This window comes from Megalobrama amblycephala, linkage group LG17 (genome assembly GCF_018812025.1).
Source record: "Megalobrama amblycephala isolate DHTTF-2021 linkage group LG17, ASM1881202v1, whole genome shotgun sequence".
NCBI classification, from domain to species: Eukaryota; Metazoa; Chordata; class Actinopteri; order Cypriniformes; family Xenocyprididae; genus Megalobrama; species Megalobrama amblycephala.
This window is the reverse complement of record NC_063060.1, coordinates 27,893,908-27,907,546: the sequence shown is the minus strand read 5'-3', so window position 1 is coordinate 27,907,546 and position 13,639 is coordinate 27,893,908. Positions and strand designations below refer to the sequence as shown.

At 39.1% G+C, this 13,639-nt stretch overlaps 1 protein-coding gene across 8 annotated transcripts in view; it reads right to left on the bottom strand.

Annotated features, from left to right (window-relative positions):
• arhgef4 (Rho guanine nucleotide exchange factor (GEF) 4) overlaps positions 1-13,639 on the bottom strand; it is a 97,405-nt gene that overhangs the window by 3,343 nt on the left and 80,423 nt on the right. For 7 of the 8 annotated variants that reach the window (XM_048163043.1, XM_048163047.1, XM_048163044.1 and 4 more), the window contains 8 exons: positions 12,841-12,986; positions 5,074-5,250; positions 4,683-4,877; positions 4,305-4,484; positions 3,983-4,215; positions 773-902; positions 548-679; positions 187-430 (listed from right to left, as the gene is read on the bottom strand). In XM_048163043.1, the coding sequence (XP_048019000.1) occupies positions 187-430; positions 548-679; positions 773-902; positions 3,983-4,215; positions 4,305-4,484; positions 4,683-4,877; positions 5,074-5,250; positions 12,841-12,986 (1,437 nt within the window). Of the gene's footprint in view, positions 1-186; positions 431-547; positions 680-772; positions 903-3,982; positions 4,216-4,304; positions 4,485-4,682; positions 4,878-5,073; positions 5,251-7,562; positions 8,858-12,840; positions 12,987-13,639 lie in introns of those variants that run through there. The other variant, XM_048163050.1, reaches the window with a different exon arrangement.

Genomic DNA, 13,639 nt, shown 5'->3' with positions numbered 1-13,639 from the left:
GCATTGCTAACTGTTTGGCGGTTGCTTACTGGCCAGATTTTGTCTATTTTTGTTCATGTAGAACAAGTGATGCATTATGAGTTGCAGCAAAATGTGAAAATAATCCATTTAAAGACTGCAGAAAATAAAATCAATGCTTTTCTTTATACTTCCAAGAGCGAGACCGAAAGAAGAAGTGCTGTTCACCTGTTTCGAGGTCATGCTGGACCTGTTCCCGCTCATCTGCAAAGGCTCGCAGCCAGCGCTGCTTCTGCTCGGGTTTCTTGGCACACAGGAGATGGACCTCCTCTCCTCCAGGAGAACACAATTTCAAGGCATTCTTCACACTCACGTTAAAGTCCTTATCCTTCCCATCCTCTACATCCACCACTTGCATCTGATCCATGTCTAACCGCCCCTTGTAGTACAGGATGTCCCTCCGAAGCAGATCCTGGGGTGCCAAAGAAGACAGTAACTACTTTAATACTGCTTGGTTCCACTCACATAAAAAACATCTATGCCATGAATAATAGTGATTCTGCTCTCACTGGCCTGGAAAGTGACTGACCTTCTTACAGAAAACCAATTGGTGGTCAAAGAGGAAGAACATTCGCTGCTGGCCTTTGGCCTGTGGCTGGGAGATCTTGGTCAGGTCTCCTGAGAAAATCAGATCAGAGCTCCTGCTCAAGATGTCTTCACCCTAATGAAGGGGAGAAAGAGCCTGTGAGACCACACACATATCTGGAGTGAAAAAGTGTGTGAACTCTACACCCATAATGCTCCTGTAATTTACCTCCCAGTCCTCTATGGAGCTCTGCCACTGAGCAATTTTGTCAATATTCTCCAGACGCCTCTTCCTCTCATTGATCAGCCTGGCCACATTCTTCATTGCGTTTAAGGCAGCTTCTACATCCTTATAATCTCTGAAAAGCAAAATATGAGATTTTGTAATTTGATCAAATCATTCAAAACACTGATTCAGCAATTTGACTTCATCCATTAGTGATCATGAACATTAGTATGTATTTTGAAAAAATGGTCACACTTTAGTTTTAGGGTCCAATTCTCACTATTAACTAACTATTAACTTCTACGTCAATAATCTCTAATTACTACTCATTATTTAGTAAGGTTGTTAAGTTTAGGTATTGGGTAGGATTAAGTGATGAATAAAGTCATGCAGAATAAGGCATTAATATGAGCTTCATAAGTACTAATAAACAGCCAATATCTTAGTAATATGCATGCTAATAAGTTAATAGTGAGAATTGGACCCTAAACTAAAGTGTTACCGGAAAAAGCAACAAATCCACAATGCTAGGTTTTTGTTTTGTTTTTTATTTTAAACATACATTAGTGCAAATTACAGTTTGTTCCACCTAGCGACATTTAGTCTCAACTGTAATTTGCACTACTGAGTTAGTTGGTACAGTACAGCCTCCTTTAGTGTATTAAGCACTAAGCAGTAAACAGAATGCACTCTTGCTATGTCATATCTTTTTGCAGGGCTGATAAAAAAAAAGCATCTTATGTTATAAAAGTACAAAATAAACAGAATAATGAAAAATAAATCTTGTGAATTAGGAGTGTTACAATTTGCTCCACTTAAACTATATTTAAACACTCAAAGCTTAAAGGGATAGTTCACCCAAAAATGAGAATTATCCCATGATTTACTCACCCTCAAGCCATCCTAGGTGTATAAGACTATCTTCTTTCAGATAAACACAATCGGAGATATATTTAAAAATGTCCTTGCTCCTCCAAGGTTTATAATGGTAGTGAATGGGGGGCCACAAAAAAAATGCATCCATCCATAATAAAAGTAATCCATACGACTCCAGTGGGTTAATAAAGGCCTTTTGAAGCGAAGCTATGCGTTTTTTGTAAGACAAATATCCATATATGTTTTTAAACTTTAAATTCTAGCAAAAATGCCATTAATGTATGTTAGTTCAGTCATGCATCATTTCAAAACTCAACAACTTCATACTGAGTTTGTGCATGACATCTGTCATGTATTAAAATGCATATTACTATTTATTACTTTGGTAACACTTTAGGGTCCAGTTCTCACTATTAAGTAGTTGCTTATTAGCATGCATATTACTAGGATACAGGCTATTTATTAGTACTTATAAAGCACACATTAATGCCTTATTCTGCATGACCATATTCTACATCCCTTAATCCTACCCAATACCTAAACTTAATAAATACCTTACTAACTATTAATAAGCAGTAATTATTATAATTAATTGTTATATATATATATATATATATATATATATATATATATATATATATATATATATAATTGTTATAACATTTTAATGTTCTTAATATATGATAAATAAAAACAATCTGATAATTTGCAGTTTAAGCATGGTTTTTAAATATACTATAATGTTTAATGACAATAATTACTCATTAAATCCCCAGAAATACAACTGCACATTAATCTGGAGATTTAATGTGAAGATATATTTACCATTACACAATATAAAGATAGGTGTGATTAATCGAGATTGATCATTTTACTGATTGACACTCCCTGTATACATACAATACATCCAACATTTTGATATTTATGCGTTTTTTGTAAGACAAATATCCATATTTAAAACTTTATGAATTCAAATAACTAGCTTCCGGTGGACGACCGTACGCATACTGAGCAAGTCGACTTGCGCCAAATGAGTAATACTCTGACGCGATGTATGACGCAGGATGTAGGAGTATTGACGCCACTTGCTGTTCAAACAAATAGGGCTGGGCAACAAACTCAAGCTCCTCTTCTCTTATATCAAGATCCTCCGACATTTCTATTTAAAATTTCTCATTTTAGACTTCTAATTCGTGACCGTGCTCTATCCTCTGCACTTCCGCATTCATCATTGCATCATGCGTCGGGTCAGAGGTTGCACTTACGCCACAAACCGATGCATACGGCCGTCTGCCGAAAGCTAGTTATTGTAGTTAATAAAGTTGTAAATATGGATATTTTTTTAGGGCTGCATGATATATCGCATGAGATTGTCACGCGCATTTCGTCAGTAAAGCCGGTTCCCTGATTACCGCTAAATCGCCATCACCTGCTTTCAAATGGAGCGGCATTTAATAGACAGAGCCGTAGATCACTGAAAAGCCACGCAATATCGCGTTCATTATCGAAGGCAATTCATCTGCGATAATGAACGCGATATGTCTATTGAATGCCGCTCCATTTGAAAGCAGGTGATGGCGATTTAGCGGTAATCAGGGAACCGGCTTTACTGACGAAATGCGCGTGACAATCTCATGCGATATATCATGCAGCCCTAATATTTTTCTTACAAAAACCCATCGCTTTACTTCAGAAGGCCTTTATTTAACCCGCTAGAGCCGTATGGATTACTTATAGATTACTTACTATGGATTATTATGGATGGATTTTTTTTATATACTTCAAAATGTGGCCCCCCATTCACAACCTTTATAAAGCTTTGAGGAGCAAGGGTATTTTTAAATATATCTCTGTTTATGTTCGTCTGTAAGAAGATGGTCATATACACCTAGGATGGCTTGAGGGTGAGTAAATCATGGGATAATTTTCATTTTTGGGTAAACTAACCCTTTAAGCCCAACCCTCCTATACTTAATTTTCCATACTCCTTTCCATACTCCTTTGTCCGTGAGCACAGAAAGACGCATTTGACCCAAGTGGACTTTGTTTTCAAGCGGTCATTCGCACATGCGCTGTTCTTCTTCTGCTTTTTTTCCTGTTGTGGCGGTTAGCAAACAGTGTTGCTTTACCTTGTGCGCCCCCTTCTGAATTGGAGTGTGGATCACCCGTGACTGACAGTATTCGTTGTCTAACTGCATGAACCGAACCGTGACAACCGTCCCGCACGGTTCGAGATGAATACATGTACCGTTACACCCCTACTACATGCATTCTACGCGCCTGATTGTCTAAGCCAAAAATCAATTACTGAATATTTTCAAAATGCTGATAAAATACCTGTGCTGTGGGTTGGTGTACTTCAGCAGTTCAGCCAGCTGCAAAGGGTACTTGCAAATCTTCTGAACAGGAGTAAGCAGGAATCCATCCAACGAAATGTCAATCATCTTCTGGAGCAGGCGACAGGCCTCAAAGAAGAACACGTACTTCTTGATCTTCATCAGTTTGGAGAGTTGAACGCAGGCATTGGGGTGGTTGTTGCAATACTCAGAGTAGATCTGGAAGTTTGTTTGCTGGAAGGAAACAGAAGCCAAAAAACAGAATAAAAATCCAAACGTAAAAACTGTATCCTACATCAACGCCTACATGGAAGTCAGCTTACGTGTTCTAAGAAGCAGGAGCCAATCTCGCTGAGGTGAGGATGATCTTTGTTAAATTTCTTCTCCAAAGCTTTGAGGAACTTCTTCTGGAAGCGGTAGAGTTCATCGATGTTGCCAAAGATAGTGCGCAGTTGCTCTTCGGTAAACATGTCTGTCCTCTTCCGACACTGTTTTATATAGCCCTGGAAGTAAATATGTCAAACGTTTAATGCTATAGCTGGATTATGGAACAGCTTTACTCATTACTCTGATGTGAATCAGGTCATTCTGTCAGCATGTAAACAGAGTGCTGGGTGACTCTGTAGACACTGTAATGCTTTGTAACAAGATCTACATACTGAGTTAAGAAGCAATCGATCAGAGCCATGTGGCAAACTGACCTCACAGATGTCCTTCAGGTGTTTGATGTAATCCCTCTCTGTGCTCATGATCTCATTGATGACATTGGCTCTCATCTGCTCCTTGCAGGGCAGGCCGGGCCCTAAGGGGCCCCCCATGCTGGCACCACACCCCTCCGAGGCCCCGTCCAGATGGGCTAAGTATTCCTCCATGGGCTCATCTTGGTTCACCCGTAACTACCAGTAACAATGGTTATGGTTAGTGCACAATGTTGAATTATGACACAATGTCTGGGATTTTCTTTTATCAATGCTCTTGGCAAAAAGAACAGCGGTGCATTGACGAGCCCTCAATGTAGCCTAATGTAATAGTGATGACATAATGTGAAAGTAATCAAATTTTTTTATGAGCGGGAAGTCTGCTTTCTTTTACCCGAACAAAGCTGGCGGGGAACCAGCCCTCGCTGTCCAACACCCGGCCCCACCACCACTCCTTGTTTGTGGCGTCCACTACTTCGATGACGTCTCCAGCTTTGAAGCCGAGCTCCTGGTCGTCCATGGTGACATGGTCCCATAGAGCCTCCGCGCACACGCTGCCATCACTGATCAGCTATTGAGAAACACAAGATGAAGGCAAAACTGAATGATGAAATTTAACTGATACTACAAAGATCTTCAACATGTGTGTGGATGAAAATGTCAACAGCCTCTACTCAAGGTTTCATTTGAAAGGACTGGGCGATATATTGAATATTCACAATATATATATGATGTGAATTTGCTGGTGTTATAAACTTTTTGAATTTTAATGCAATTTTTATTTTACCTTTTTAATGACATTTTTAATAGTCTCTCATTTAAATTCTAGCAAAAATGCCATTAATGTATGTTAGTTCAGTCATGCATCATTTCAAAACTCAACAACTTCATACTGAGTTTGTGCATGACATCTGTCATGTATTAAAATGCATATTACTTTTTTTACTTTGGTAACACTTTAGGGTCCAATTCTCACTATTAAGTAGTTGCTTATTAGCATGCATATTACTAGGATACAGGCTTTTTATTAGTACTTATAAAGCACACATTAATGCCTTATTCTGCATGACCATATTCTACATCCCTTAATCCTACCCAATACCTAAACTTAATAAATACCTTACTAACTATTAATAAGCAGTAATTAGGAGTTTATTGAGGCAAAAGTCATAGTTAATTGTTAGTTAATTGTGAGAATCGGACCAAGCGTGTCTAAAGTGTGACCATTACTTTAATATATTTGTGCAAATAAATGAAATTAATTGTTCTTCCTTGTATTGATGTAGTGTTTATTGATTCTCTTCAATTTCTTGTTTTAATTGCACTTAAATTAAAAGTTGTTATAACATTTTAATGTTCTTAATATATGATAAATAAAAACAATCTGATAATTTGCAGTTTAAGCATGGTTTTTAAATATACTATAATGTTTAATGACAATAATTACTCATTAAATCCCCAGAAATACAATTGCACATTAATCCGGAGATTTAATGTGAAGATATATTTACCATTACACAATATAAAGATAGGTGTGATTAATCGAGATTGATTATTTTACTGATTGACACTCCCTGTATACATACAATACATCCAACATTTTGATATTTAGAAAAAGGTGAATTGTTTTGCCTTACTATGAAAAAAAAGAGAGAGAAAAAAAGAAAAATCAATTTCACTGTCTGTTCCAGCATCTCAGTGTCATAGTGTGTTATCATGCAATGATATACAACCCTTCATTCTGTGCACTTAACCAAAACCAAACTGCAATGTATCATTTAAGGAAGCCATGCCAAATTAAGCCTTTTCTGTCTGCTGTCTGCTTTTTCCCTGAGTGGTCATTTTACGTTTCCGCTTTTTGCTTGCAAGGATTGGTTTGGCAAAGAAAACAAAAAATGGGGTGATATATATCGACACACTGTGCAGCTTGGCTAGAGTGAAAATTAAGTGAAATCCTGGCAAGCTTAACAGCCTCCATCAAACCATCTCTACTGTGTGGGTAAACGTGATCTATCGGTGCTGATGTAATAATCACACTGACTTCGTTCTCTGTCCACACTTTGTGCTCACAACGTCGATGGACTCGAAGGCTGAACATACACCCCCTGAATTCAGAGCCCTGCATTCTCATCACCAGAGCTGTGCCTATGTACCCTGTTGCCTAGCGACACACCCACATACTTTCCCATGTGCCTCCTCTTCACAGCCTGTGAGTTACAGCTTCTTGGTTTGTTCGAAGACCCTATCAGAAAAAGCCCTGGAGCATATTGTGCAAACAAAAAGCAATGAAAACATGCTGATCGTGAATGAAGAAGGTTTGTAAAACTAGCATGGCTGTTATAATATTGAAATGTTTCCACAAACAGAGTGAATACAGAACATTTTCACTGACCCCAACTATGCCAAGTACATTGGCTGATATTCCAATTTGTTTCCTTCTTGATATTTATTCCTCACCGAGACGCCATGCTGCTCTACTGAGCTATAACCCCAGCATAACCGTGTCAAGCTCACCAGTGTGACCTCTTTCTCCGCAGAGTCCTGCTCACCAGCAAGATCCCTCTGGGACACATAAAAGAAAGCCTCACGTGGGCCATAAACACAAAGGAGCCATCACAACGTTTACTGTGCTCAAGGCACATAGAGCCACAAGCTGATAGTTACACAACAAAACAAGCACCGTCATTCAAAGTTTCCCACACATAAACACCCAAACATACTCACAAAAGCCTACAAAGATGCCCTCAGATGACTTGAAATGAAAGCCTGACCCCTACAAGAGTAGTTACGGGCTGGTAAATAATTAACACAGTGCCGTCCCAGCACATTACTTCTGGCTGAACGCCACAACCTCACACACACAGTCACACCCATTCCGGTTACCTTCACTGTGATGTCTGCATCCTGAAAACCCATCCACGAGTGAGCGAGAGGGACCAACTTTCCCTCCTCCTCCCCCTCGCCGTCGTCTTCCTCTCCACCCCTCCCCTCTCTCTTTCTCCTCACTGCGGCTGCGCCCTACTGGAAGGCCAGCAGGAACATCAGCACTACGTTGATGATGACCAGCAACATCATGATGACGAACACCACCACCTTCTGGGCCTCCGGGCTGAGGTTGCAGCGCAACAGGAAGTGAGCCAGGCCCTGCCGAGATGCCGTTCGCTGGCCTCCGCGAGCCATGGCGCCGGAAGCCCCCTCACCTAGAGGTCTGCGTGCGAACGCTCGACGGCACACGGCTTGTCGGCCGGATCCGCTCTGTGTTCTCTGTGAAGCGTGAGGGGGAGGGGGAAGAGCCTCCACGTCCACAGTTACCTGCTCACTTCCTTTCCGTTCTCTTCTCGCTCTTTCTCTCTTTCTCTCGCGTGCGCTATCTTCCTCCTCCTCGTCCGTCGCTCCCCTTGATTCTTTCCCCGTGTGCTGCTGATGTCAGGAGCAGGGGTGGATGAGTCTCTCCGCCTCCATGTATTCTTCTCCGTCTATGCTTTTTTCTGTCTGTTTTTCTCCTTCTGTCCTCCTTTCGCTGCCTCCCCCTCGTTCTCGTCCTCCTGCTCTGCTTAAACACACGGCTGTGTCAATTCCCTTGGACCTGATTAAAGCACTTGAAGTCCCTTCTCATTTCACCGTCTCTTTTGCAAAACGCAAACCTGAGGGGTGGAAATGGTTGCTGCATCTGTGCTTAGCGGCACTAGCAAAAACCATCCATCCATCTCCCTGAATTGACTTCTGTTTTTGCTCCGGATTTTTTTCCTCTTATCCTTCTCAGCCAATCGGCTGGCGGTGCTGTGAAGCGTATCCAGGATACCAGAGTAGCGGAGGCCGGATTTAGCGGCAGCAGGAGGGAGGCGACGGTGGGGGGAGGGATGCGAGAGAATGCAGCACAATACATCCTTTCTATCCTGCCGCATCTCTATTGGCCGAGCCGACCGCCTGTCAGGCGCACTTCCCGTGTAAAAGCGAGCACGTCCTGCTCGTCTTCTCATAGCAGTGCTACGGTGATGGTAATGCTGCTGGAGATATTAATTAAAGGCTGCATGAGGTGCCAAACACCTCTTGAGCTTTCATTTCCTGACCTGGGCCGGTGTCGGCGAGGTAGGATTAACGCAGTCATCCCCACTCGTCTCATTCCCGTGCATCAATTTGTGCACAGCTAATGGGATTAGTGAAGGACTCTGATTCTACCAACCTTCTGTTCTCTCTCTCTCTCGGCCACAGAGCCCCATCCCCACTGTCACAGTGTCACACAGCACGATACTTCCTTTTAAATCAGCAGCTGTGTCTTTCTGACACACACACACAGGCAAAACAATCACTCACTCTCTCCAACACTGTAACAAAATGTTCTCCCCAACACACTGGAAATGAGCGCTAAAACTATATTTTTACATTTTCAGAAAAAAAAAAAATGAGTTGGGCTTGCCTATGTACATTTTTGTTGCTAGGTCACTGTGGTTGGTTGGCAGGTTGCTGCTATGCAGTAGCTAAGGTGTTGTAAATGTGTTTTAATGTATTGCTATACAGATGCTACGGTGTTCTGGGTGGTTGCACTGCAAACAGCTAATAATGAGTATTTTTGTCTTGTTTTCTAGTAAAACTATTCTCAAATATCATTGAAACAATAAAAACTGCATTAGAAGTACAAAATAAGACAAAACATTTAATTAAGTTTATTTTTCTTATTTCTAATTGTTTTTTTCTTATATTAAATGGAAATTCACACTATATATTTTCTAAATGCATCCTAATAATCTTACTGAGAACATTTCATCCATGCATGCATTGTATTCTTATTAAATAACCAAAAAAAGTAACATTTTAGTATAGGGAACACATATAAACTATTAACTACGACTTTTCCCTCAATAAACTCCTAATTTACTTCTTATTAATAAGTAGTTAGTAAGGTAGTTGTTAAGTTTAGGTATTGGGTAGGATTAAGAATGTAGAATAAGGTCATGCAGAATAAGGCATTAATATGTGCTTAATAAGTACTAATAAATAGCCAATATTCTATGCATGATAATAAGCAAGCACCTAGTTAAAAGACTCTTAAATAAAGTGTTACCTAAATAAATAATCAAAATGTCAGAACTGGACATTTCCCCTCTGGTGGCATATGTAGGAATTCTCTAATCATTTAGTCCATGTAAATCCTGCCCCTTTCTTACAATCGACTGCAAGCTCACATTCAGATCTGCCCTGATCCAATCAACAACCGATGGATACATTTTTTTCTTCAATAATCTGTTACATTTTAATGTATGTCACCAGCTTTGGGTAAGTTACTTTTAAACGTAATGCATTTCAATATTGCGTTACTCCCTAAAAAAGTAACTAATTTCGTTACTTAGTTACTTATTATTTTGAATTACTTTTTCTCACCTGGGTTGGGTTTGCTTGTTTGTTTTTTAATAACAACAACAACAAAGTTCTATTTTTGGCAAATGTTAAGGCCCTTTCACACCTAAAGTGAAATGAATAAGCCTCAGGCTGAAGGAAATGCATATTTATGCCTGTACAGTAGAGGGCGCAGCTCACACAAAAGGTGCGTCCCAATTTGTGTACTTATGCACTATTCTATGACATTTTTGAGGACAAAAAGTGCAAGTAGTGCGTTCACACTGAAAATTCCAAAAAGAAGAAGTACACTTTAAATACCCCGATGATGCACTAAATTAACGGAAAAAAATGAAGTGTTGAATGTTGGACACTTAATGCACTCAACTGTTGCAGCTTTAATTACATTGTGGAGGGGGAGGGGCTATCAGACTCTGATGGTAAATGACAAAATAACTTTATAAAATTCACATACTACATGGAGTACATAGTGCATAAGTACAAGTAAGTGTATAATGTGTCATTTGGGACGCAACTAAACCTTTCAGCTGTGCTGCCATTCTGGATAAAAGAAGAATAGTATACAGGAGAAGGAAGTTCAACACTCTTATTTCTAAATCTAATATAAAGTAATTTTTGCTTATTAGTATGGTTGAATTAGGTCATTGAACATTGGTTAATAAAGTGAGATTAAATACATAAAGTGTATTTGTTTAATTATTACAGGATTGTGTAAAATTCCGAGATTGCATTTCACTGTTTTTATTCATTTTGAGGAATACTGAATTTTTTCGTGCAAGTGAGATGAGTAAATTTAGTAGTTCTAGACACATTTAGTCTAGAACTACAATAACCATCATGTTTACACACAACACCTGTGCACTTTATTTCTCTCAAAATGGAGGCAGGAGAGCTGTCAGTCAATAAACGTGAAAAAGTAACATGCATTACTTAATTGAAAAAGTAACTTAGATATTTTGTTGTAAATTGGAAAAGTAACATGTTACTTTACTAGTTACTTGAAAAAGTAATCTGATTACATAACTCAAGTTACAAATACTGTATGTCACAATATGGAAGAAAAGTTCTGTTACTACATCCATTAAAAGTGAAAGTGACGTGACGCCAAGTATGGTGTCCCATACTCGGAATTTGTGCTCTGCATTTCAGCCATCCAAGTGCACACACACAGCAATGAGTATTGAACACACATACAAAGGGCACCTCAGTTGTGGGTAATGAGAGTGGAAGTGAGCGCTGTTCACTCACTCTCCCCACCAACATTTCCTGCTGGTACCAAGACTCGAACTTGTGACCTTCGAGTTACAATTCCGACTCTCTAACCATTGGGTCACAACTTTTCACACAAAATTCTGCAGTGCTGGATAAATTACACACTAAAGTTTAATATTAGGCTCAAATATTTGAGCAATAGTAACAGTGATGGCTGCCTTAGCTCCCTAGTAAAACAATGACACTTTAATTTTGCCTCTTTTTTATTTACTGGATATTATATCAGGACAGAAGGCTAAAAACAATAACAACAGCATCAGCACAGAGCTTCTGTGCAGCTCAGTGCACATCAAGCTCCCAGAGGCCTGGCCGTTGATTAGATTTTTCTGCTGCTTCTAACTAAAATGCTGAATGGAGTTACTGAGCGGCTTTCTACAATGATACTAAACAGTCATACATCAAACTCTGACACTCTGCATATTCTCTGAAATTCTTTGTAGATAACAGCATCTTCCTACACACAAATTCATCCTCAGTTCTGTTGAAGATGATGGGAGAAAAAGAGTGTCAGCAGGTCATTCTGCTGGTCTCAGGCTTCAGGAGAGAGACAGATTGGTAGTAGACTATTAAATTACAGTGACTGAATTTCAACATGTATAAACACTAGAGCTGTACGATTCTGGATGAATTGAGAATCGTGTTTTTTTTTTTTTTGTTTCAAATAGAGATCCTGATTCTCCCACGATTCTGAGTAGACAACTAAATAAATTAACATATAATTTACTAGAGGGTCTGACAAAATGTAATTAATTAATGTTAATTTTATTTATTTATTTTTTTGAATGAATGATTCAATGACTCACTCATAAAGACTTCACTTGTTTCATTACTGGATGAGTCAGCATTTTTTAACGAATCTCCTGAATGAATGATTCAATGACAAATACATTTTTAACAGTGACTTGTCGACACCTACTGGTGTAACAACGTCATTGATACAATCTTTATTTGAAGCGTCAAGTTACATTCAAAAGGTGATTTACTCCATTTTGATTGCTATCATAGACATCAGTGTTTATATCCGATCTATAAACTTTTATTCCAGTACTTTTGCGATAATTTGAATGTTTGTAACACAAAAAAGTGATACTGTGTGGTTGAAAAGACTGTTTGTGAAGCTGTTTCATAACTGCTCTCTCTGGGTCAGCAACAGCACCAATGCAGATTTGAATGTTCACTGTTATTGTACTTGTCAAAGGTTTAATAGATATAGCTGAATCATTGTCATTTAGAAATAAGATTGTGTGGGTGTTTCAATCGAGGATGTGCCTTGAAAGCTTGTCTGAAAACTTGCCTGAAAAGCTTGCCTTGGTGCCTTAAAAGCTTGTCAGAAACCAGTTATCTTCACACAAAAACACGTTCTGTTTTGGCTCTGTAAGTCGTTGGTTTTCAAACACAACTTGCCAACCCTTTAAGGATTGGAATGAACATGCTTTTATGTGTAAAATTTGGGAAAGTGAATGTCCTGCCATTGACAAAGAGACAGAACCATGAACACAAACAAACAGTAACACACACAGTCTGTATGTTGTACCTCATTTATGGCCAGCTGCTCTCCTCCTCCTCCTGGGTGTCCAAATCGGTTGGAGGAGCTTCGAAACTCATTGTACAAGTCATCTTCACTCCCCACCTCATCCGCAAGGCCAGACTTATCCTGCGGTCCATCAGTTATCACCAACGCTGGAAAACAAAGCACAAATCTGTTTCAATTGTGCAACATTTGGGGTCTAGCGATTTAACATACTCTTGGGATAATATAACAATGACTTTTAAAAGATACAAAAAGGCTTAGATATACTCAGTTCTGATCACAATAAATAAAATTGGGTCATTTTGCATTAAAACATTTAAACACTTAAGTAGTGTATGATATATTCACAGTATTTAAGTTCAATAAATGATTTTTGTTTATGTTTTGATGGGCAATATGACAGTGGTCTTTGGACTTAATGACCCATGATTGAAAAAACAAAAATCTTAAAACAGTATTTTAATGCACAATAATTTGATCTGTGATCTCAAAATGGTGTCTTCTCTGAGTATGTGGCCCACTCTATGTGGAATAAAATGGCTAGGCCAGGGGGTTTTCAGACTGGTTTCAGGAGACCTGAAGGAAGCCACAAGGGGGTGCTAAGGGGGTCCATGAAAATAAATAAATTAATTAATTAATTAATTAAAAAGGATAACACGGTCAGCTTAACACAGGGTAAATATTTGGCAGATATTTTTGGGAAATATTTTGCTTTAGCACCATGACAATATAAAAGGCAATTATAGGTCCCTTGTAAGGCTTTCATCATATTTGAGGGTCTTTGGAATCAAGAACAATAAAA